Here is a 21,431-nt window from a genome sequence, read left to right as displayed (position 1 = left end):
AGGGGGTGGGGGTGGGGCAGGAGGGGGTAAGAGGAAATTGTCGCTGGCGAATGGCGGTGGGGGGAAGAAGGTTAAAAGTGGATAGCGAGACGTGCAATGCAGATGTGTTGCAGGAAGGGTTCAGTGTGTGATGTGGGTGACACAAGGTGTGATTGCAACAGTGTTGCTGGTGATCCGCACTGGTACTGAGCAAGTTCCTTGTGTCGCGACGCCCTTGTGCGAATCACTGCTGCTTGTTGGGGCTGACACTTGCGCTACCCGCCGCATCATGATCTCTCTCCGTTCCACTTGCGATCCTCTTCAATTTCGCTGACCGTGAAGTGATCAACCCGTTGCCGGCTTCTACATTCGCAGTCCCTGCGGTAGTGTTGTTTGGACCAAGATTGAAATGGTGGTGTCCGTGATGGGAGGAGTCTGGAATGGGTGCTGGTTTGACGGTATTGGCGCCGCCGGTGGCACGACGGAATTGAGAGGCTGTGACCAGGTTGGACAGTTTCGACGGTGTCGTGTTACTGGCAGGTGCGTTAGCGGAAGGTTGGGTGGATGATGGTTGGTTGGTGAAACCGAATGGAAGTGCCGAGGCCGATGATGTTGGGAGACCGGAGCTGCTACTTTGTCCGGTATTTGCTAAGGTTGCTCTGACTGCTGAGGACGGAGGCACAGCAGAGTTGCTGGCGGTTTCCAAGCCGAGCTCCTTCATCAGTGGATCTAGTGACGCCAGCTCATCCTTGATCATCTGGCGTGCGAATCCGTCAATGTCCTTGACTTGAGTGTTGATGACCTTCTTGATCTTGGCATCTGCTTTGAGCAAGAGTTCTTGCGTCATGCCATTGATCGAAGCTCCTGCCTCGTTCTGCGCGTCACCCATTGCTGCTGCTGAGGAGAAAGCTTGGCTGATGCTGCCAGGTCTGTCGTGGTCCTGATTCCCCTGATTAGAGATGGAAGTGGGAGGTGAAGAGGCTCTTCCGAACGTTCCGTAGTTGGACGTTGATCCATCCAGCCCGCTGTTGTCTCTTGGCAAAAAGGACAGCATCTTGTAGTAGATCTCCGTCAGGATATCGCACAACGTGAAGAATGTCTGGAAAAAGTCGAGCTGGAAGGGGATATTGGGAGCCATCAGGTAGGAGCTCTGCTCGCTACTTCCTGCCGACATGGATGCAGCTGCTATGCCCGAATCCATGGTGCCGAACTCGCTGATCGCCTGTGCTACCGTCGATCTCTTGAGGGTCTGCTTGCCGGTCTTGAAGAGGCTGCGCATCTTGGGTCTCTGCCCGCCAAAGTTGGTGGCACCCGCACCACTGGTGAGTGCGGCGATGCTGTCATCTGTGTACGATTCGAGCTCGTTCAGCAGCGAGACGATGGCTCTGGCGAGGTCGCTGGGGTTTGAGAGCTCGAGGATACTCGACAAGCTGAGACCGAGGAGCGAGTAGCGTAAAGTACGTTTGTGCATGCGATCATTGTCAAAGTAGGAGGCTAGCTCGTCGGGATCGAGTTGGATCGTAGAGAACCAGGTTGTCTGGCCTCGAAGTGAGCGTTTCAGATAAGCGAGACTGCCGATGCGCCTGGTGAAGGTCTCGCGGAGCTGATCCGTAGGACTGGATGCAGTGGTTGCTGTTGCTGTGGAAGAAGAGCCGGTGGCAGAATAGAGGGTGGAAGAGCCGGCGATCGACGAGGTTGCGGATGACGAGAGTGCGCCATCGGCGTGGGCGTAGCTAGAGGAGGCGGTGGACGCAGCCATATCGGCTAGTGCGAATTGATCGACCGAATGGATCCCAAGGGCCAAGACAGCTGATGTCGCGAGATGAGTACGAGCTTGTCGATGAGATAGAGGAAGGGAGAGGAAGCGGCGTTGAGAGTGGGTGTGAGACCAACAGGGTCCGACACGCTATCCGACTTTGGCTGCAGGGTCGTTGTACTGAAACTGGAAGAGAAGAGCAAGGGTCCAGGCCTCTTGCTTGCTTGACTGGAGTACCAGTCTCAGTCATCTCACGCGAATAGGCCACCTGATGCTGATTCAACTGAAATATCATAGCATGGAGCCAGCGACCTCTGCTGCGGCGCCTCTATCATTCATCAGTCATCCTTCATAGCCTGGCTTATTCATTGGCTAACTGGCACGGCTAGGCAGTGGTAGCCAGGGTGCTGAGCTGGCTAGAAAGAAAGAGGTGGCCGGGTGAGCAATGCGCAGCAAAAGCTACCTTATATAAACCTTCCCTTCCCAAGTAAAAATGATCCCCCTCCTTTTCTTAGGGTCCGATGTGCCGGGCGAGGAGGGTCAAATTCCCTCGAAAAGGCGAACCCTTTCTTAGCGTTCGCCAAAGCACAGTCTCAGGAACGCGCGATGTCACCACTGCGGCGCGGCATTACCACTATCGCTACTACCGGCTAGAATGCCAGGTCGAGTGGCCACGAACAGCAGTGGCCATCACCCGAAGCGGTACTGGAGAGCTGCAGCCGTTCTCGTCGGATTGCATCCGACCATCCGACCTCGACACGGGTGTTTTACGCGATGGTTCACGTTCCCACGCTTTCTCGTGCTTCAGCGGCTCAAACTGGCTGATCGAGTCTCCACTCGAGAAGTTTGGAGATGCCGATTGCCACAAGAAAGTGAGAGCGTTGTCAAGCACCGAGATGTGAGACTTGACATCTATGGACAGTCACATCTATTTGTAGTCATCTCATCGGCCAAGAATGGCAGAGTGGCCGGAATCTAGGGTCCAAGCAGCAACGTGCTCGGTGCACCCGACGTGAAGCTTCCGAAGGGACCGGGAAATTCGCCACAGCCAAGCCGCAGAGATGCACAGAAGCTGTGAGCTGTGCTCAGCCAACCGCTCGACGCGAATTTGGCTGCAGCAAATTGCCGCAGGGTTGGTGCAAGAGAAGCAGTTCCTGAGCGAGCTTCCGACTCCACTTTTCTCGGTGAGCGTACAATGGTATTAATAACTTAGCTGCAGCGAGACCAACGTCCCTCGAGACCCACCATATCCATCGGTCTCGACCTACATCCTCGACTCAACAATCGCCTTCTGATCAGGCCCTGCTCATCCTTCGGACGACCCGCTCGGAATAGCCAAACTCACCCGAATCGCGCCTTCGCATCGGCTATTTCTGTTCAAACTTCCGTAGATCAATGGAAGGCGTTCTGCAACTCTACATCACAGCAATCATCCATTTTTGGATCCAGCTGACGTCCTTTCCTTCGTACGAGCTGGTCATCTCCAGAAACGGAACACCACAACGGCCTCGGACATCTCTCCTTCCACTTACAGACGACAACAAGTCACCGCAGAGACCGACTCGTCCCCCCAGATCGCATCACCTGGACCATCCCCTCGCCTACGTATCGTCACGTTAACATCGAAGCAAAGCGTCAGACACTACGGATCAATCGGCGCTTTCGAAAGCACTCCCACTCAAAGTCGCTCCCCACAAGACTCGTCACGGCGCACTGCATAGGTGCTCCTCAGAGTCAGATCCCACTTGCAAGTCGACCTGGTCTCGCGCCTTTGCCGAGCTCCTCTGTCGGCTTTCAAGCGGGTGGTACCCTGATCCAGGGTATCGCTCTCTCGTTGCATGGTCGCTCCCACCCTTCTAGATTGCTGGCATGTGCGCGATCTACAAAGATTTCGCGCCGTACTCAAAGGCAGCCCGTCCGACAAGTCGGGCGCCACCCAGTCCAACAATAATGGGTCCTATGGCGCCGGCGCTGGCTCTTTTTCAAAGTCGCCACACAGCCACAAGGAGTCATCAGGGCCATGTCCGCCTGCCGAAGTGAACCGACGCGATCATCTTGGCCGAACTGTCCTGCATCACATCGCCTCGAGCACCGAGCCTTGGAGTTACAGCTACCTCAACGCCATCCTCTCCCATCCCAGCGTCAATGTCAACCTCCAAGATGGCGAGAGCGGATACACGCCGCTGCACAGGGCGCTCTACCTTGCCAACTTGCAGACTGCCATCATTCTTCTTCGTAGAAGCGACATCGATCTCCGCGTCAAGGATTTCGAGGGCCTCACTGCTTTCGACCTCTACAATTCGACAGTCGCAGGCACCAATCCTCCAGCAGATGCCTTGTCGTCTTCGCACTCGCATCGACAACACCACTCACGCATCCTCACACAGCTCTTCACCTGGGGATCAAATCGCAACTACAATCTCGGCCTTGGCGACGGCGACGATCGACAGCTGCCAGACAAGATTACACTACGTCCACCAGCTCCGACAAACAGCAACGGAACACAATCAATAGAGGATGCGTTTAGATCATCTCTGCCCGCTGGCAAGAAGTTCGACCGCATAGGGATCAGGGAAGTTGCCATGAGTCGTCTCCATACTGTCGTCTTGACCGATCAAAAAGCCGCCAATGTCTGGGTCTGCGGTCTCGGCAGCAACGGTCGCTTGGGCAGATCACCGCAGACGCAGACCTCGTTCGAGCCGCTCAAAGATTTCAATGAGACCGCCCGCTCCGTCGCCGTCGCTCAGGATCACACGCTCATCATCACAGCATCCGGCGCCGTCTATTCCTTCGGTCTCAATCGATTCTCCCAGCTCGGCTACACCATAGAGCAGGGGTTCGGCACTGTCGCTTCCACGTCAGGCAAGCTTGGTGCTGGAGCCGGTGTTACTTTCGGTCAACCCGCTGCCCCTCAAAATATCGAGCTCGATATCCAAGTCTCTCCTAGACGGATCGTTGGTCCTCTCAAGAAGGAGGTTGTCCTCGGCGCCGCTTGCAGCAAGCTACATTCGGCCGTCTACACCTCGGACGGTCTGTACACATGGGGAACGAACACCGGTCAGCTCGGATACGACAGAAGCGGTACAGCAGTGCAAGTCCAGCCACGCAAGGTCACAGCGCTTGCCGCAGGTGCGGGCATTCAGGAGATTGCCGCTTCCGACTTTGGTACAGCTTGCCTGATGGAAGGCGGTGACGTCTTTGTTTGGCACAACGACACGCACTTTCGCATCAACTTTCCTCTCGCCCGCTTCTCCAGCAGCATCTCTGTCTTCAGGCCAAGGCAGGTTCAGCCCAAGACCCTCATTTCCAAGCTCACCAGCAGTGGCAACACATTTGCCGCCCTCAGTGACATGGGCGATCTGTTCACGTTCAACCTCGAGCATCCGTCCGAGTATGGCAGCACAGGAGGGTCCGGCAGAGCGGGTGCGCCCGTCTCTTCAGCCGCAAAGTCCTCGGCAGCCCAGTCGGCGCCCAAGCCTCAGTTGCTTTGGTCGGTGCGAAAGAAGTTCACTGCCGTTCGAGACGTCGCCATCGGTGCCGATGGTTCCGTCATTCTCTGCACCGAGAGCGGTCACTGCTTTGTACGCCCACGCAGGAGTGACGCCAGCGGAGGAGGCAAGGGTGGTGGCGGCAAAAACTTCAAATTTCAGCAGATCCCATACCTCCAACGTGTGGTCAAGGTTGCTACCAGCGAAAGCGGCGCACTTGCTGCCATCAAAGCCGACCCTGGATTGCCAGACGTGCGAGTCAAGGGCCGATCCGTCGAGGAGGCGGTCCGCGATCTATTGCCTCATCTCAAGGTGCAGACATTGGGTCAAGAGAACGAAAAGGAAAAGGGTATCACGACAAAAGTCATCGAGATCGCCGACGTTCAAGGCGATGCTGACTCGGACAGCGATTCGGAGGACGATCGTCGCCTTGAAGCCGGCAAGACCGACACTGGAAGATACGCTCGGATGGCACTGCTGATCGTCGAGGCCGCAAAACGTTGGGTCGCCGGTCGAATGGTTTCTGGTGCCGAGGACGAATCATCTCCTGACCTGACAGCGTCACAACCCCTGTCTACCACAGCAAGAAGACAGGCCTTCTACGGTCCTCATAATCTGACGCCGCCTTTTGGCTGCGACGCCTTCCTGATCGCCGACGGACATTACCTGCCTGTTCACAAAGTCATTCTGAAAGCGCGCGTTCCCTCTCTCCAAACGGCGCTGCAGGATCCCAGCGTCAAGGAACGGTTGCCTGCAGGCATCAAGTTGGCGACGAGTGGCAACACCAAACACGTCTTGATCCTGACTCTCTCCAACTGCAGCTTGGTCTCGGCTCTGTTCCTGCTGCACTACATCTACTCGGATGACCTTCCGCCAATATGGGTCCCGAGCGTCGGTCTTGTCATCGACAAGGAGCTCAAGGCAGCGAAGGTCGATCGAGCACGTATCCAGGATGAGCTACGCCTCCTCGCAGAACGTCTCGACCTACCTGCTCTTGCTGCCAGCATCAAAGCTAGCATGCCGCGTCCACCGGAGCCGACGCTACGCGCAAATATGTCTGCCCTGTTCACGTCTTTCGTCGATGTCGACGTTGAAGCGATGCAACAAGGCAAGAGCTTCAACGATGTGTTGCTTCGCCTCGAAGATCGCACCGTGCCCGTCCACTCGGTGATTCTGCGCAGGTCGCCGTTCTTCTCTGCCCTCTTCCAGCCTCACTGGACCGCTTCGCGTTGGGACAAGGACAATGTCATCACTCTTGACATGAGCCATCTGCGTTGGGAGGTCGCACGCATTGTGCTGATGCACCTCTACACAGACAATGGCGAGACGCTCTTTACCGGTTGCGATGCTGATCGATCGTTGGAGATGTACATGGATTTCCTAGTTGAAGTCATGGCCGCGGCAAACGAGCTGCTGCTTGACAAGCTCAAGCTTGTTGTCAGCTCTTTGCTACGAAGGCGCATCCTTGCGCATACTGTCGGTGCCGTTATGACGGAAGCTGACTTATACAAGGCCGATCAGCTCAAAGATATCACCATGGACTATTGCACAAAGAGCATGGAGGCACTGCTGGAGGGCGGACGTCTCAACGAGCTCGATCAAGGGATGATCCGAGCTCTCACCGTCTACGTTCGACGCAAGCAAGACGAAAAGGTGCATCGCACCTTTGCAGAGGACCGCCTCGCTGCTCTGGTGGAGAAGCACAGAGATTTCTACGATGATCTCGACATTCCGCCGCCAAGCTTGCATCTCATCGTCAACAAGGTTCGTCCGAAGAAGGGCGCAGGGCTCGCGGACATGAAGTCGCCTCCTTTCTTGGCACAGGATTCAAATCGACGTTCATCGAGCGCCCGCTTCGGCGCCAAGACACCCGCTAGTCCTGATACGTTGCGACCTGTAGGCGCTGGTATCGCGCAGCGGTCCATGGACGAGACCTCGGAGGTATTCTCCATGGACGAAGACGACCTAGCAACGCCTCGAAAGGACGCAAGCTCGTCTCGCACCCATGGATCGCCATGGGCTATTCTGCCTCAGGTCGCACATCTCAGTCTCGACGATACTGTCGAGAAAAGCTCGCCGTCGCGGCCCTGGAAGTCCCGCACTGTCGAGGCCGAGAGAAAGCAAGGCGTCAATGAGTCTTCCGCCTCGCCGGCGCTTCGTCCCGCCGACCCGCCGAAGGACCTGCGCAGCATCATGGCTCTGGAACAGCAACGTCAGCAGACCACTGTCGTATCCCACCTTTCGAATGCCACGACTCCCAGCGGCTCAGGAACGTCGACGCCAGTCCCCAAGTCGGTCGCTCCAGGCTTTGAGCTGTCGTCGATCAGCGTTGCCAGTACGCGTCTTTCACAGAAAGAGCGCAAGAGGCAGCAACAGGAAGCAGGTCTAGCTGCTGCCGCTACAGCATCAGCGCAGCCAGCTCCGACGCGCAGTGGTAGTGTTTCGTCACCATGGAAGATGGCCGAGTCTGGCTCATCCCCACCGGACAAGCCTGCTGCCTCTTCGCCTTGGAGTATGAAAGCCGCCGCAACGACAGCCATGGCGCTTGGGACCTCTCACGAGGGCACTCCACCTCTTTCGTCTACACCCGGCAGCCGACGTCCTTCAGCCGCACCTTTGCAGCCGGGTAGCTTCGCCGGACAGGGCTCGCGACCGTCCCTTTCGGATGCCAGCGCGTCACCGGCCAATGGGCTCGGACCGACCTATACACCGTCGCGCATGGGCGCCAAATCCACACCAAAGCGGATGAACACGAGCGAAGCAGTCTGGGCTACCCCAGCGGTCGCTCCCTCTCTGGGCGCCTATGGCACCTCGCCTTCTCCAACGCCAGCTTTGAATGCTTCGCGTGTCGGAAGACCGGAAGTTCAGCGAGGCCCCTCATCCAATTTGTCTCGTTCACTTCTGAACGCCGACGCTCAAAAGGTAGCGACGGAGCAAGTCGGCCCGCCTGCATCTCCAGCGAATCTGACGTTTGCTCAGATCCAAGAGCAGCAGAAGATGGCGATCGAGGCAGAACAAGAGACGATGCGACAAGCCGCTGCAGCTCGCAGAAGCTTCCTCGACATTCAGGAGGAAGAGCGACAGGCAGAAGAGCGTCGCAGGGAAGAGCAAAAGCAGGCAGAAGAGTTTGAAAAATGGTTCGCCGAGGAATCGAAACGGCTGCAAAAGGAGAAGAAGGGCAACAATGCTGGAGGAAAGGGTAAGGGGGCGAAGAAGCTAGGCAAGCAATCACAGCAGCAGCAGCAGCAATCCTTGGGCTCAAATCAGAAAGCGTCCAAGACAGGTCGGGATCCGGCACAGGCCACCTCAGTGAATGGTAACTCTACAAAAGCTAGGAGCGACAAGACGTCGGAAGCCGGCAAGCAGAGTGGAGCAAGCAAACCGAACGGTAGGCAAGCAAGCGATGCGTCGGCAAACGCCGACCGCACGCCGAGCAAGAATGCGGCAAAACAGGATGCTGCGGATGGCAACGACATTGGCAAGAAGGCTTCGCCGAAGGGCAATACCAAGGGTCAGAGTAGCAACGGTGCGGACGGAAAGAAGAAGCCGGCTGCACCTCCAATCGCCTCGCCCATGCAGCATGGTCTCCCATCCAAGCCGTCAGCGAACACAACCCCGAACGCCAACCTATCGGCAGCTGCGCCCACCTTCACTCCTCGTCAAGGTTGAGAATCAGTCGTCTCTCACGAAACAAGAAATGTACAATCATGGTTATGTATACAAGGTCGCAGTTTCATTGAACGGAAGGAAAATCCATTGATTGCATCAGAAGCTTCTCATACGGAAACACTCGATGTCACGCAGCAGGAACATCCCGAGTCGCGAGTGAACGTGAAGTGGTGTGGTGTATTGCCGGCGCATGCGAAACGCGTACAAATTTTCTATAGATCGTCATCGCACTACGCCACCTCCAAATTCGGCTTTACCTGACTTGGCGGGGCACTGGTGGCTGCCTCCTCCAACGGATCCAGCGGGGGCGTCGGCGGGTGATCGTCGATATCGCTCCTCAACGGCTTCGGTCTATGCGTATCGACCGCCTCGATGGGCAGCTGGAACCTCTTCTCGTCACAACCGTACGCCTTGGGTGTCAACTGGATCACCGTATGCAACGGGATCTTGATGTACGGCAGATCTTCCTGCGACAGCGCATGGAAGTAGGCATACAGACATCGGATGATAGCCTGATGTCCGATGATGAGGATGTTCTCCTGTCGCTCGAGCTCCATGATGATCGGTTCGAGTCGAACGACAACGTCGCGGTACGATTCGCCTCCGCGGTAGCGGTAGTTGAACTTGTCGTCGTCGCGATTCGCGTAGTCCTCCGGGTAGTACTTTTCGATCTCTTCGTAGGTCATGGCGTCACAGACTCCGGCATCTAGCTCGTCGAGACTCTTCCACGCGAGCTTGGGATAGGGCAGCTCAGAAGCCGTCTGTCCAGTTCGTCGGAGCGTCGAATGCCAAACGGTCAACGGCGCATCTCCAATATTGTCCTTGATGAGCTGAGGAAGAGCTTTTGCGTACATCCAGCCTCTTGGACTCAGATCGCTATCACCACCGATTTTGCCTTCGACATTGTACTGCGATTCGCCATGACGTGAGAAGAAGATGTTTCGCGGCGTCAAGTGCAAGTTCATCAGGTAGAATGCGATCCGCGACTCGAGGTAGCCCTGGATGCGATTGATGGTGACCGATTTGCCGACGTCGGTGACTTTGACGTAGGAGTAGTGCGCCTCAGAGCCGTCGTGGTTGACCGCCTCGTAGGTGTCTTCGTAATGCTTGATGCGTGCCAAGAAGTCGGCCTTGGCTGCTTCTGGTGTCATGCCCGCATAGTCCGGATCACCGCTGCTGACTTTGACGGCGATGTTGGCATCGATGACCTTGGGATCGGTACAGATGGACTCGAGGAAGACCAACTTGAGATCCGGCTCCTTGGCGATTCGATCCGCAATCTCCTTTCGTCGTGCTTGGGTCGAGTTGGTCGCATCGTGGATACCGACGTTGCCGCCACGCTTCAACCATCCGATGAGCTGCTCTAGACACTCTTCAGCCATCTGCGATCGCAATTTGTACGCGGATGGATTCGAGGGATCGAAGAACGACGCGGTGTGATCCTCCTTCACACCCGACGTGTTGTACTTGGCGCGAGCCAGTGCACGTCGCAGCTGACCGACATTGAAGACTTTGACATCGTACTCCAACCATCGAAGGTACTTGAGCACACGGTTAGCGACGTAACTCTTGCCACGGGCAGGAAGGCCAACCATGCAAACAACGATCTTGGCACCCGAATAATCGGGTCTTGCACCAGCAGCGCCGAGGTTAGGGGTCGACAGACCGGTTCGGATGCCGTGACCAAGACCGAGAGCAGCGCCGAGACCGCTCTGTCCACCAGAGGGACCGCCTTCGCCCACCTCGGGAGCATCTTTGAGGATCCGGCCACGGCCGTAGTCCTGCACGGGCGAAGCGTGAGCGTTCTGAACCTGCTGTTGCTGCTGTTGAGCTTGACCTTGAGCTTGGGATTGGTGGAAAGAGTTGGAAAGCGAACCGCCCATAGCAAGCAGTGGACCTTGCTGGTCGGGTCCTTCGAAGGGTGTTCCGGGAACGCTGTTTGTTTTGCTGCCCGCATGGCTGCCAGAACGGGTGCTGAACGCGCCCGTCTTGGTCAGATTCGGACCAGCTGCAGCCGCCAAGCTGCTCGAGACCAGTTCAGGATGGTCCCTCAGCAGCGCTTGCAGACCATCGGAGCTCGAAGCGAGGTTGCTCGAGGCTACGGCAACATCGAAGGCCTCCCTCTGAGATGCTTGGGGGAAAGGTGCGGGCCTCGACTGCGAGAAATGACGAGGAGAAGCGGTGGAGAATCCCGGAGTGCCGCCGGACAGTTTCCTTGCTGAGCTACGGACGGAGGCAGAGCGAGAGACGTCTCGACTTGGTTGCTGCTGAGCCTGGTTCGTAGCGGCGGCTTCGCGTTGGGCTTGCTCCTGCTGCGCCATCCTGTAAGCGAGCTGCTGCGCTTGGGTTGCGCTGTACCTGCCGGGAGATGCGGTGCCGGGACCTACACCCGGTCCACCGCTGAGATGACGATGGTGGACGAAAGCGTGAGGCATGACGGGGGAGGATCCGGTGCTGTCGATGGCGCTTTGATCAGCTGCGTTGGCAGCGTCGCCGCCGGCTCTGGCCTGGCTGGCTGGGATGTCGACGGGGTTCTGCGACATGATGAGGGTGAAGTGTCACTCTCGGACCAGCCGAACGGATATGTCAGAGTCTTGAAACCTACGCCGAAGTAGACGGCGTGACGGCCGATCTGATGTTCTATCTACGGAAGAGCCGATAAGCAAATGAACGGAACCCTGGTGCTCGAACGAATCCGCGGTCTAGGCAGTGTTGGTCGGGCAGTGCGGTGTGTGTGAGGTGAGGAAGAAAGTGAAGATCGACGGAAGATGTCCAGAAGATGATATCAACGCTCAGTTCGAGTTGCCGGTCAGCGATCAAGCCAAGGAGGAAAGGTGGGAGTTGACCAAAAGCGAGGGTTGGACCGGACCGGAGATGAGCGAGTTACAGCGGTCAAACGACTTTGCGGGGGGACAGACAGCCCAACACCCACTCGAGCCTGACTGACTCTGCAGCTGAAAGCAGCGCTCTTCCAGCTATCGGTGCACAGAGGACGCAGGCTGAGGTGAGCCCGCTCTCTTCGTCCGTGCGTCGCTCTGCTGCCGCCTTTTTTTGGCCGAGGCTGGAGCATCGGGTAATTGAGGAGGACAACGCTTCCCGAATCCAGCCTTTTTGGAGGTGTGGACCTTGAGATAGCCGAAATTCCAGACTGCTCCGAACACTGAGTTACTCTAACATCGATGAGAAAAGCGCGGAACCCGGAGGCTCAAAAAGTGCAAAGTGTGGAGCATTGCGCAGACAAGTCTCGAAGTTCTTCTTGCACAGCACAGCGTCTTCCTTCCTCTACTACGCAATCCACCCACAGCAATGACACCAGAAGAGTACGAAGCGCTCTCACCCGAGCAGCAAAAGCAGCACGACGCAGCGGAACGTGCTCGCGAAGCTGCCGAACAAGCCGCACTCCCCTACACCTGGAAGCAGCAACTCGACATTGTCGAAATCTCTGTCCCCGTCCCGCAAGGCACCAAGGGTCGAGATCTCATCGTCGAGCTCAAGAAGCGCAAAATCAAGGTGGCGCTCAAGGGCAAAGACGCCATCCTCGAGGGCGAGCTTGCCAAGGACATCAAGGAAGAGGACAGCACGTGGACGATCGAAGATGGAAGCATGGTCGAGATTCAACTAGAGAAGATGAACAAGAACGAATGGTGGCCCAATGTTGTCGCTCACCACCCCAAGATCGACACCACCAAGATCGTACCAGAAAACTCAAAGCTGAGCGACTTGGATCCAGAGACCAGAGCGATGGTGGAGAAGATGATGTTCGACAACCGCCAAAAGGCAATGAACAAGCCAACGTCGGATCAGATGCAACAGCAGGAGATGTTGGCAAAGCTGGCGGCTGCCAATCCCGATATCGACTTTTCCAAAGCCAAGTTCAACTCTTCTGCGCCGCAGTAGAGAGGCGTAGCATCGTATTTGTACAACACAGTCATTCGCAAACAAACAAAAGCAAATGCCACAAACATGTTCTGTGTGTAACGGTGGCATGGCGAAGTTGATTTCGAAATGGCTCTTGACTTGAACTTGATCCTCAGCGAGAGACACCAGCAGAGCCAGAGCTGGCAGCAGAAGCAGGCTGGGAACGCTGCTGCCCTGATTGCGTAGCAGCCACACGCTGGGCCAAGACCTTGTCCAGCTCGACAGCCTTCTTCCACATGTCGATGCTCAACGCCTTCTCGCCGTAGGACAAGGCAAGCAGTCGAACGAGCGCCATTCTTCGCAACAGATCCTCCTGACCCAACACACCTTCCGCTTTGCCTCCTGCACCGCCGTGAGAGTCCTTCGCTTCCTCCTGCTCCCTTTTCCTCTCTGCGACAAACTCTTGTTGAATGTGCTCGCTGACGCTCTCCGGAATCTCGAACGCCTTGGCGGTTGCGAGACTTCGAGCGTGCGAAAGAGCTCTCCTCCATCCTCGCACTTGCGACTCGTCGACCTGAGGGAGAGATTCCGAGTAGGCATCGGTCGAGTGATCGACTGGCTCGAGAGGACATTGGATGTCGAATGGCAGGAAGCTCTTGCCTTGACTGAGGATGATCGAGTTGAGGTCCGTGTCGAACTCAAATTCGGAGTAGGGGAAGGCGTATGGTAGTTTGTGCGACTCGAGCACCGATGAAAGCGCTTTGATGTTACGGATGCCCGTGTCTTTGAGCTGTCCTTCACCCATTGCGCCCTCGTTGACGACAATGGTTGTTCCGTTCACCAGCTGTAGTCGGCCCGCTTCGAGTCCTGTTCCTCCGCCGCCGCTCTTGGGATACAGCGGCTTCTTGTCGTCGTTGAGCGATGCGAGGTCCATCGAGACATCGACCACGGCAGGCAGCAGTTGCTCCAGTCGACGAGACAGTTGAGTCTGGGACGTTGACGAAGAGGTTGAAGGTGCTGCAAAGTTCGAGACGTTGAGTGTGAGAGCGCCAAGGCAGAGGCTTGCACGGCGCACGTGGATGCGAGCGATCGTGGCGAGCAAAACGAGCTCAGCAGCTACCTTGTCGCCGCTCAGCGCACCGGCTAGGTACTCGATCAAGGCCGTCCTTTCCGCAGATTGCGACAGGACGCTCGAGTCGGTACGTGTACTCGATGATGCCTCTGGTGCCGTGGAGTCGAGCTCTGCGGGAGCCGCACAGATGGCGTGAACACAAGGGACCTGCGCTGGCTCCGACGACGTGCCAGCAGCAGAGCCGGTATCTTGCCACTCGGCTTGCGGGAGTCCAGCAGTGTCGAAAATCCCGACCACTTCGATGAGCTCTGTCGTTTTGAACTTCTCTGCTGCGTCCAGGTCGTACAGCTTGATCAGTCCGCCAACGTGGGCAGACTCGGGAAGCGGCGACTTGGCGAGGTACGCTTGCGGCACGCTGGAGGTTTTCAACGCGGATTGATCCTGCGAACCCTCGTGGCTCGGCGATTCGGCAGCAGCAGCCTCAGGCCCAACTTCGAGCTCGCGCTTCATCATGTTCATGGCTTCCTCCCTTGAGCCAGGGCGTCGTCCGAAGCAGTCCGTACCAACACGAACATTGTCACTTCCTGCCATAGTAGCTACGTCCATGTCAGCCGACATGCCCATGCTGAGCTCCAGACCGCCAGATGCGTCACCACCGTCCAAGAGGTCTGCGTATGCCTCCTTGGTGTGCGACTCGTCCGCATTCGTGACGTGCTCACTTTCGCGGAGAAGCTTGATCAGATTGAGGCGGGTCTGGATGAGCCTTTCGAAGTCTGGGTTGGCAGAGACGATTTCATCGACACTCTTGGCTGCTTCAGCATCCGCGCTAGAGCTGTTAGCGGCTGCACCGATGGTCATAACACCTCGCAGACGCAAGTTCGGGCACTTTGTAATAACGTGCACAGCCAGCTCGAGCAGTTGACAGTCCTTGGCTGCCTCGGCATCAGCGGACAGGATGGGAGGGAGGCCGCTTTTTGCGTCCTCTCCGCTGGTGTTGACCTGGAGATAGACGCGCAACGGCTCGTCGCGTTTTGCAGCATCAGGCGACGCAAGGGCCTTCTGGAGGACGTTGGCAGCCTTGATCGAGTCGAGCGTTTCGAGCAGATACAGGTTGGGGATCGAGGCCAACAGCTTACCCTTGTTACTCTGCAGACCGCCGACAAAGTGCCAACGGATCTCTCTGGGCAGAACCTTGGCCTTGTCGACCATCTCCTGCACGTAGTTCTCGCCAAAGTGGAGCTGTTCAGCTTGCTTGTGCGCAGCAAGGATCGCGGAAGGCGGATGAAGCTTGGAGATGGCTACCAAACGTGGCTCCTTGCCTGCTGAGCCGATCTTCTTGCCCTGCTCGACTGCTTTGCGGATACGCTCGCGGACCTCTTGAATCTTCTTGGGCGACTCCGGATCTTTGAGAGAGACGGTCGAAGTGTCACGAGCCAATTGGTCGACGGAGGAGTTCGAAGTCTGTCCAGCGACGGCTTCTCTATGCGCTTGTGCTGCCCACGCTGACTGACCAGGTACCGAGACGGCATACATGACTGTCCTTTCGGCCAGGTTCTGGTGGTCCAGCTCGTTCGTATCGGTCAAAGAGGAGTCATTCGAGCTCGAGATGCTGGCTTCGCCGCCATAGAGGCCAGTGAATGTGCTATCGCCTTGCTGATGCTTTGCGAGGAACACTTCTGTTCCGAGACCAGTATCTTGGATCATTGCGCGGAAGCGTACCAGCCGATGCGAGGTTGCTGCAGCAGAGCTCGGAGCTGGCAGCAACGTGTCGATGTTGCCCGGCGACAGCGAAGGGATCTTGGCGCTTGCATCCGGCGAAGCAAAGAGTTGACGAAAGTGGGTCTCTACGAGTTTGGTAATGTTCGAGGGGGACTTGTCCGCTGCATCGTTGTAGATGCTTTGCACGACCTCGAGGGGCTTTGTCAGCGCCACGGAGAAGTCAGTGTCGGGCACCATCTTGGCAGCGTTTCTTGGGATTGAAACGTGGAAGAAAAGTCTCGTGGACAGAAAGGGTCCCAGTGAAGTTTGTGCGACTGATCTCGAGATAATGCGAAAGGAAAAACGAAGAGCGGCAGGGTGGTATCGTATGCGCATGCCTCTTCCAGTCGGTCCCAGTGATGTGTTCGGAAGGAGGAATTGCGAGGTGAGAGCGATCGTGTCGAAGATGGAAGACTCCGGACAGTATTGAGCCGCAGGCAACTTCGGACGCGGATATGCAGTCCAACCGAGAATACGGGCGAGGCATTCATGTATGACTAATGCTGTGTAATTCACCTCCCCGCATGGCCTGCGTTGGACAAAGTGGACCCTGAATTGGTACACAATGCAGCCTTGTTCGTGCATGGATCCAGCCTCTTGACTTTGTACATCCATCCAGCTAATCATTTGACTTTCCGCAGCACCTTCGCAGCAATCGAATGAAGAAGTCCAGCCTCCTGAAAAGTCACCCGCAAGAGCTGTGGATGACCCCTGTGCTGCAGTCATGTCACGGTCCACAGACTCGTTCACATTGCTGGAGAGCGGCACCTCTCGGCTCCACTTCAAGCTAGCAAAGCAGCTCGAAGAAGCAAGCTCAGCTCGTCACCACGACCAAGCGATCATCGAGACAGTAGACCACATCCGCAAGCAGCTTGCTTCTCGCTCTTTCTCCGGTGACTTGGCCAAGCTCACATCGGCGCTCGTCACCTTGCTCCACTGCCTTCACCACTACCCAAGTTCAGCCGCTTCTCTGACCGACGTCGCTCCACAGATCGATGCCAGCTTTGCACTGTTACCAACACTGCAGCTGTTGGGCTTGGCGAAAAGCTGGAAACATCTGCTCATAGCGCATCAGCTTCTTCCGTTCCTCCTCCCTGCCCACGGCAAAGAAGCCCAGTCTCGAGACGTGGGGGTCCTCTCTTCTCCTGCAGCATCCAGCTCATCTCAAGACACAAGATCTGCACCTGATGATTCTTCATCATTGCTGCTTCTCAACACGTTCCGAGCCAGTCTCTCGGCTGCTTCTGAGCATACTGCTCTGATCGAATCGCGTCGAAAAGCACGGGGCTCCTCTCAGACCCGATCGGTCTCGCCGTCAGCATCGCGCTCTCGTCAACGAAGCGGCGCTTCGAGCAGCATTCACAACGCAGCTCTAGCTTCGCTCAAGTCTCTCGTCATGGGAACTCCGCGAGGCTCTTCCGTGTTGCCTTCTCTTGCTTCAACGCTGGTCGCGCTAAGCCGGCATCCTGACTCGTCCATCCGGTCGATGACACTCCATGCAATGCTCTCGTGCGCATCGGTCACCGTGAGCGACGCATCGGACAGCGATGGTCAGGCAGAAATGCTCGAAGCAGCCCTCACGATCGTTCGCCTGACCTTGGCTTCGACGTATGCCCTTTCTGCAGCTTCGACTCCAGAAGAGAGCCAAGGGATGATCCTGGCTGAGATGGAGAGACGAGTCGACTCCAGCCCTGACGTGCTTCGCACGTGCATCAAGATCGTGGAACACGCCCGCGCTACTGATTTGATATCGGCTCAAGAGGCGGCGTGCCTCGTCATCGAAACACTTCAGGCGATCAGATGGGCGCCGATGCACCTTGAAGTGACTTCTATCCAGCCGCAAGATCTCGCACCATCAGTGGCAGCCCGGACTGAGGGTCTACGTGCGCGCAATGCAGCCCGACAAAGGCCGTCCTTGCAGGAGAATCACACCTACCATGGTGCATACGCGCCTTGGCTTGTCGAGGCATGCTTGTCAACTCTGAGCAACAGTATGGCGAGCTTGAGCGAGCGATCGACCCCGCAGTTGGACCACACGACGAAGAAGGGGCTGCTCCACACAGTACTTCGCATCTACGACTCAGCTTCTCAAGGCAAGGCAGCGGCACTTGCTTTGTGTATCGCCGCAGCTCGGTGCCTCGGGTCTCTCTACCAAGTACACGCTAGCCCGTCGAATTCGGAAGGCAAAGGCGAAGGTGAACTGGCATCAACGTGGGCCAACCTGTCGACACACGTCAAGTCTCAGCTGCACAGCACGAATCCAAATCGCAAGATTGCGGGAATCGGACTCTTGAGTGCGCTTCTTCCCCTCGGATGGGCGCAAGCCACTGCTGCAGATGCAGAGCAAGCCTCGCCATTGCATATCGCCGAGGCCGAGATGGGTCAACTGATGGCGCTACTCGGCGACCCTGATGCATCCATCCGCAAACGCGGATTGAGACTGCTTCACCAGGTGGATCCCAGTCTGACCGCCCTCTTGCGCTCACAGCTTCAAGGCGCTGTGGACGAAGCCATGTCCATTAGACCGAAGGATGACGAAAACTTTCGCCCTGCTCAGAGAGACGTGGCTTTGGTGGCCACGGCACAGCGTCTCGTCGAAGTGGGCCTGTTCGCCGCTCTTACGGACGAGGGAGCAGTGCCAACAGAAGAGGCGATGGACGCTCTAGAAGCGTCGCTCATCAGTGCCGTTGCGGTCGATCTTTTTGGGACTTTTGCGGACAACCTGAAGGACGCATGGGCGATGTCGACAGTGATCAGCCTCAACCATACGCCAATTGTCCACCGGCTGAAGCTTCTTCGAGGCTTGTTGATTCGGATCATCGGCTCGGGATCTCCTGCAAAGTATCAAAGAGGCATCTATCTGTGTTGTTGTCTTCTAGTTGATCTTCGTCTCAGCGACCTGCAGGGTGCAGACCAAGCAGCAGAAGCTTTCGTGGACCTAGTTTCCGCCAATCTGCTAGGCAGTCCGGGACTTGTTGGCCACCTCGTCAGAGCGTCTGGTGGTCAGCGAGATGCGGCGGCTGCAAGGGAGACTGTCCTTGGCGTAACGGCCCGAGCGATCTCGCTCGTGGTCAATCTATGCGGTCCAGCACAGACAGCAAAGCATCTGTCCTCAGGATTGATGACGCTGCAGTCGACTCTGTCGAAGCTTGTTGAGACGGAATCAGTCCCGGCTGTGCGTCTCGAGGCGAGCAACCTGCAGGTTATCTGCGCGACGCTTCTCGATCCTCTTTCCTCGCACGACGAGCGGTTGATGGCCAAGCTCAAGGCGATTTCCATCGCCTGTCACACTGTTCGGGATGCCACCAGATCGTTGCTGGAACTTCAAAATGAAGACCTGCCTCGTTCGCAGGCAGAAGACAGCAGAAGCAACACTGGTAAGTACGACACTGCAATTTTGAGACGGTGTTAGAGTGGATCGGAATGGTCTCACGTGGCTTGAGCGCCGGGAAAGAAGGGTCTTTGTGCGACTTTGTTTTCGAAGTGTTGATCTTTCCTTCTGACACCTTTCCGCTCAACTGCGCGCGATCATTTGCCTTGTTCAGGCACAGCCGCGAGCACATCTATCCTTGCTACGGCTTCCCAGCTCTTTGCACCCTCATTGCATGCCAGCGCTGGCACTCGCGCCCCTTCCGACAGCTTTTCGGCCGTACAGCTTCGCCAGCGGCTCCCCGAATCGGTGCTTGCTTCCTCGCGTCTGCTCTCACCAGAGAGCAGCGCGGATACACTGCGATCTTCTAAGCAGAACTCGAAGGTCAAGATCAGCAACAGCCACAAGAGAGGTTTCGAGGCGAACACTGCTCTCTCTTCTTCTGCGATCCCGTCTGAAGCAAAGCGTCTTCGTGATCGCAGTATCGCTCAAGCGTTGTCCGACTCAATTGCCAACCTCGTGCTGGGATCGGACGCAAAAAGTCAACAATCGGATAACGAAGTCATCTTTTCGGTCACTTCGTCAGGAATCATGGATGTAGATGAGTCGGAGCTGATCCACGAGGTCGCTGACCCCGACCGCCGCTTGGATAGTGCGGTTGCAGACGGACAGGAACCTTCTCTATTGGATCTCGTCCACCAATGTCACAATCACGAACCATGGCTCGACACGAGTCTCACCCCATTCTTGCTGGATGGGGTTCAGATCGGCTTTCTGCCGGCCAGAGTCGTCCAAGCATGCATCGATGATTCTGAGGGGCAGGTTAGAGCCGGAGCGCCGCCAGTGCTTCGCAAAGTTCGTTTTGCAATGGACCACCGAGAGATTGTGCCGCCTTCCACAACGACGCGCATCTGCGAGGCTATCACTTTTACAAAAGAGTTCACGACACCAGAGGCAAGAACAGCTGGACTCAATGCAGTGGCACAGCGATGGCGTCAAGCGCGGATCTTCCCAGACCCTCTCGATGGTTGGCGCGATGAGCTGTATGCTGTCCACGGGCTCAATCCACGACCAGGTTCGCGCAATCCGATCGCCTTCAAGCTAGAACGTGCAGCATGCGCCCTGTTCGGGTTTGCCACGTTTGGTGTGCACTTGACAGCGTACACGATCGAGCCGGCGACAGGCGAGCTCAAGGTCTGGGTTCCCCAACGCAGCAGCACAAAGTCGACGTGGCCTGGCTACCTCGACAACTCGGTGGCAGGTGGCATCGTCGCAGGCGATCTACCGATGGAGAGCATGGTGCGCGAGTGCGAGGAAGAAGCCAACCTCGAAGCAGCGCTCGTCGAGAAACATATCAAGCAGACAGGCGTGTTGAGCTACTGCTACAAGACAGCCAAGCAGGGCTGGATCCAACCCGAGGTAGAGTACGTCTACGACCTGCCGCTACCGCCCGAGGTAACGTTGCAGCCCAAGGATGGCGAGGTGGACCACTTTGAGCTCCTCACGCTCGACGAGATCTACGCCAAGATGAGCGAAGGCAAGTTCAAGGCAAATTGCGTGCTGGTGCTGCTGGACTTTTTGATCCGACACGGTCATATCACGGCGGACAAGGAGCCATGTTACAGGCAGATTGTGGCTCAGCTGCATGTTGATCTGCGATTACCGGGACCTTGATGGAATCACAAGGGACGATGGTGATCAAGAAACGTGCTAAGTGTGTGCCTGTCTGATGAGGATTTGAACAACGGTGATATGAGGCTCGGGAAGAATCGAGAAGTTGTGCGGATCTGACATCGCAAAGAAACCCGATGCTTCGGATCACGGCCAGTCATCCGTAGAGGAACGATCTTGGACCCTCCGTCGGAAGCATTGTCGCGAACTTGATACCAAACAATCGTGTAGAGAAGAGACTCGTGACCACTGTCCAGGGTCAAAAAATATGGCCCGACGGCTGAAATTGGATTGCAGACCGCGGGCTTACGTTAGATCCGTGTTGATGCCGGATCGATGACGTCGCTACCTTTCGGTTTTGTATTGTTTTTTGGTCGCCATGCCTGAAATTCTCTCCACATCGCGACTCCGCTCGCTTACGGATTCGGGATCCTTTTGCCGTTTCTCGAAAAAGCCTCTCAAGTCAGAATGTGCTATGTGCCATGCATGGAACTGATCCGGCCACGGCCATGTATGGTCATGCTGATTTGCGTTCGCCATGTCTCAAGCAGTCATGCTCGAATGCCTTCTCCTGAGTCCCACGAGGCTCATGCCGTCTACATGCAATGCAGCGTGTCGAACCCATCTGAGTGGTCAAGACCGGATCGGTGGTTAAAGTGGACATTTGTGCGGTGCTGGATCCAGCAGTGCAAGAGGTGTCGATGGGACAATGAGAGGAAGCGAGCGCTTATCTCGACTAGCGTGTGGTGTGAACATCTTGGAGGTTCCAACTCCGCACCAATCAATTCTCCTTGAGAAAGCTCACCCTCC

At 56.6% G+C, this 21,431-nt stretch overlaps 7 protein-coding genes across 7 annotated transcripts; 4 read left to right on the top strand and 3 right to left on the bottom strand.

The window, feature by feature from the left end:
• Positions 1 to 223: 223 nt before the first annotated feature.
• Positions 224 to 1,738, bottom strand: PHSY_001156 (hypothetical protein; the record flags this gene model as incomplete). The annotated part of the gene is made up of 1 exon (XM_012331788.1): positions 224 to 1,738. One exon carries the CDS (start codon positions 1,736 to 1,738, stop codon positions 224 to 226), a length of 1,515 nt encoding a protein of 504 aa, XP_012187178.1.
• Positions 1,739 to 2,256: 518 nt separating this feature from the next.
• Positions 2,257 to 2,637, top strand: PHSY_001155 (hypothetical protein; the record flags this gene model as incomplete). Its single annotated transcript, XM_012331787.1, has 1 exon — positions 2,257 to 2,637. One exon carries the CDS (start codon positions 2,257 to 2,259, stop codon positions 2,635 to 2,637), a length of 381 nt encoding a protein of 126 aa, XP_012187177.1.
• A 159-nt stretch (positions 2,638 to 2,796) lies between these two features.
• PHSY_001154 (ankyrin repeat containing protein) lies at positions 2,797 to 8,892 on the top strand (the record flags this gene model as incomplete). Its single annotated transcript, XM_012331786.1, has 3 exons — positions 2,797 to 2,919; positions 3,270 to 3,456; positions 3,596 to 8,892. 3 exons carry the CDS (start codon positions 2,797 to 2,799, stop codon positions 8,890 to 8,892), a joined length of 5,607 nt encoding a protein of 1,868 aa, XP_012187176.1.
• A 230-nt stretch (positions 8,893 to 9,122) lies between these two features.
• Positions 9,123 to 11,435, bottom strand: PHSY_001153 (fructose-2,6-bisphosphatase; the record flags this gene model as incomplete). Its single annotated transcript, XM_012331785.1, has 1 exon — positions 9,123 to 11,435. The coding sequence occupies one exon, from the start codon at positions 11,433 to 11,435 to the stop codon at positions 9,123 to 9,125; it is 2,313 nt and encodes a 770-aa protein (XP_012187175.1).
• Positions 11,436 to 12,198: 763 nt separating this feature from the next.
• PHSY_001152 (hypothetical protein) lies at positions 12,199 to 12,789 on the top strand (the record flags this gene model as incomplete). The annotated part of the gene is made up of 1 exon (XM_012331784.1): positions 12,199 to 12,789. One exon carries the CDS (start codon positions 12,199 to 12,201, stop codon positions 12,787 to 12,789), a length of 591 nt encoding a protein of 196 aa, XP_012187174.1.
• A 133-nt stretch (positions 12,790 to 12,922) lies between these two features.
• Positions 12,923 to 15,778, bottom strand: PHSY_001151 (hypothetical protein; the record flags this gene model as incomplete). Its single annotated transcript, XM_012331783.1, has 1 exon — positions 12,923 to 15,778. The coding sequence occupies one exon, from the start codon at positions 15,776 to 15,778 to the stop codon at positions 12,923 to 12,925; it is 2,856 nt and encodes a 951-aa protein (XP_012187173.1).
• A 91-nt stretch (positions 15,779 to 15,869) lies between these two features.
• On the top strand, positions 15,870 to 20,624 carry PHSY_001150 (thiamin pyrophosphokinase-related protein; the record flags this gene model as incomplete). The annotated part of the gene is made up of 3 exons (XM_012331782.1): positions 15,870 to 15,965; positions 16,233 to 18,957; positions 19,126 to 20,624. 3 exons carry the CDS (start codon positions 15,870 to 15,872, stop codon positions 20,622 to 20,624), a joined length of 4,320 nt encoding a protein of 1,439 aa, XP_012187172.1.
• Positions 20,625 to 21,431: the final 807 nt, after the last annotated feature.

This window comes from Pseudozyma hubeiensis (genome assembly GCF_000403515.1).
Source record: "Pseudozyma hubeiensis SY62 DNA, scaffold: PHS13, whole genome shotgun sequence".
Classification (NCBI taxonomy): Eukaryota; Fungi; Basidiomycota; class Ustilaginomycetes; order Ustilaginales; family Ustilaginaceae; genus Pseudozyma; species Pseudozyma hubeiensis.
Note: the sequence above shows the minus strand (reverse complement) of the source record. Positions and strands in the feature narration are given on the sequence as shown.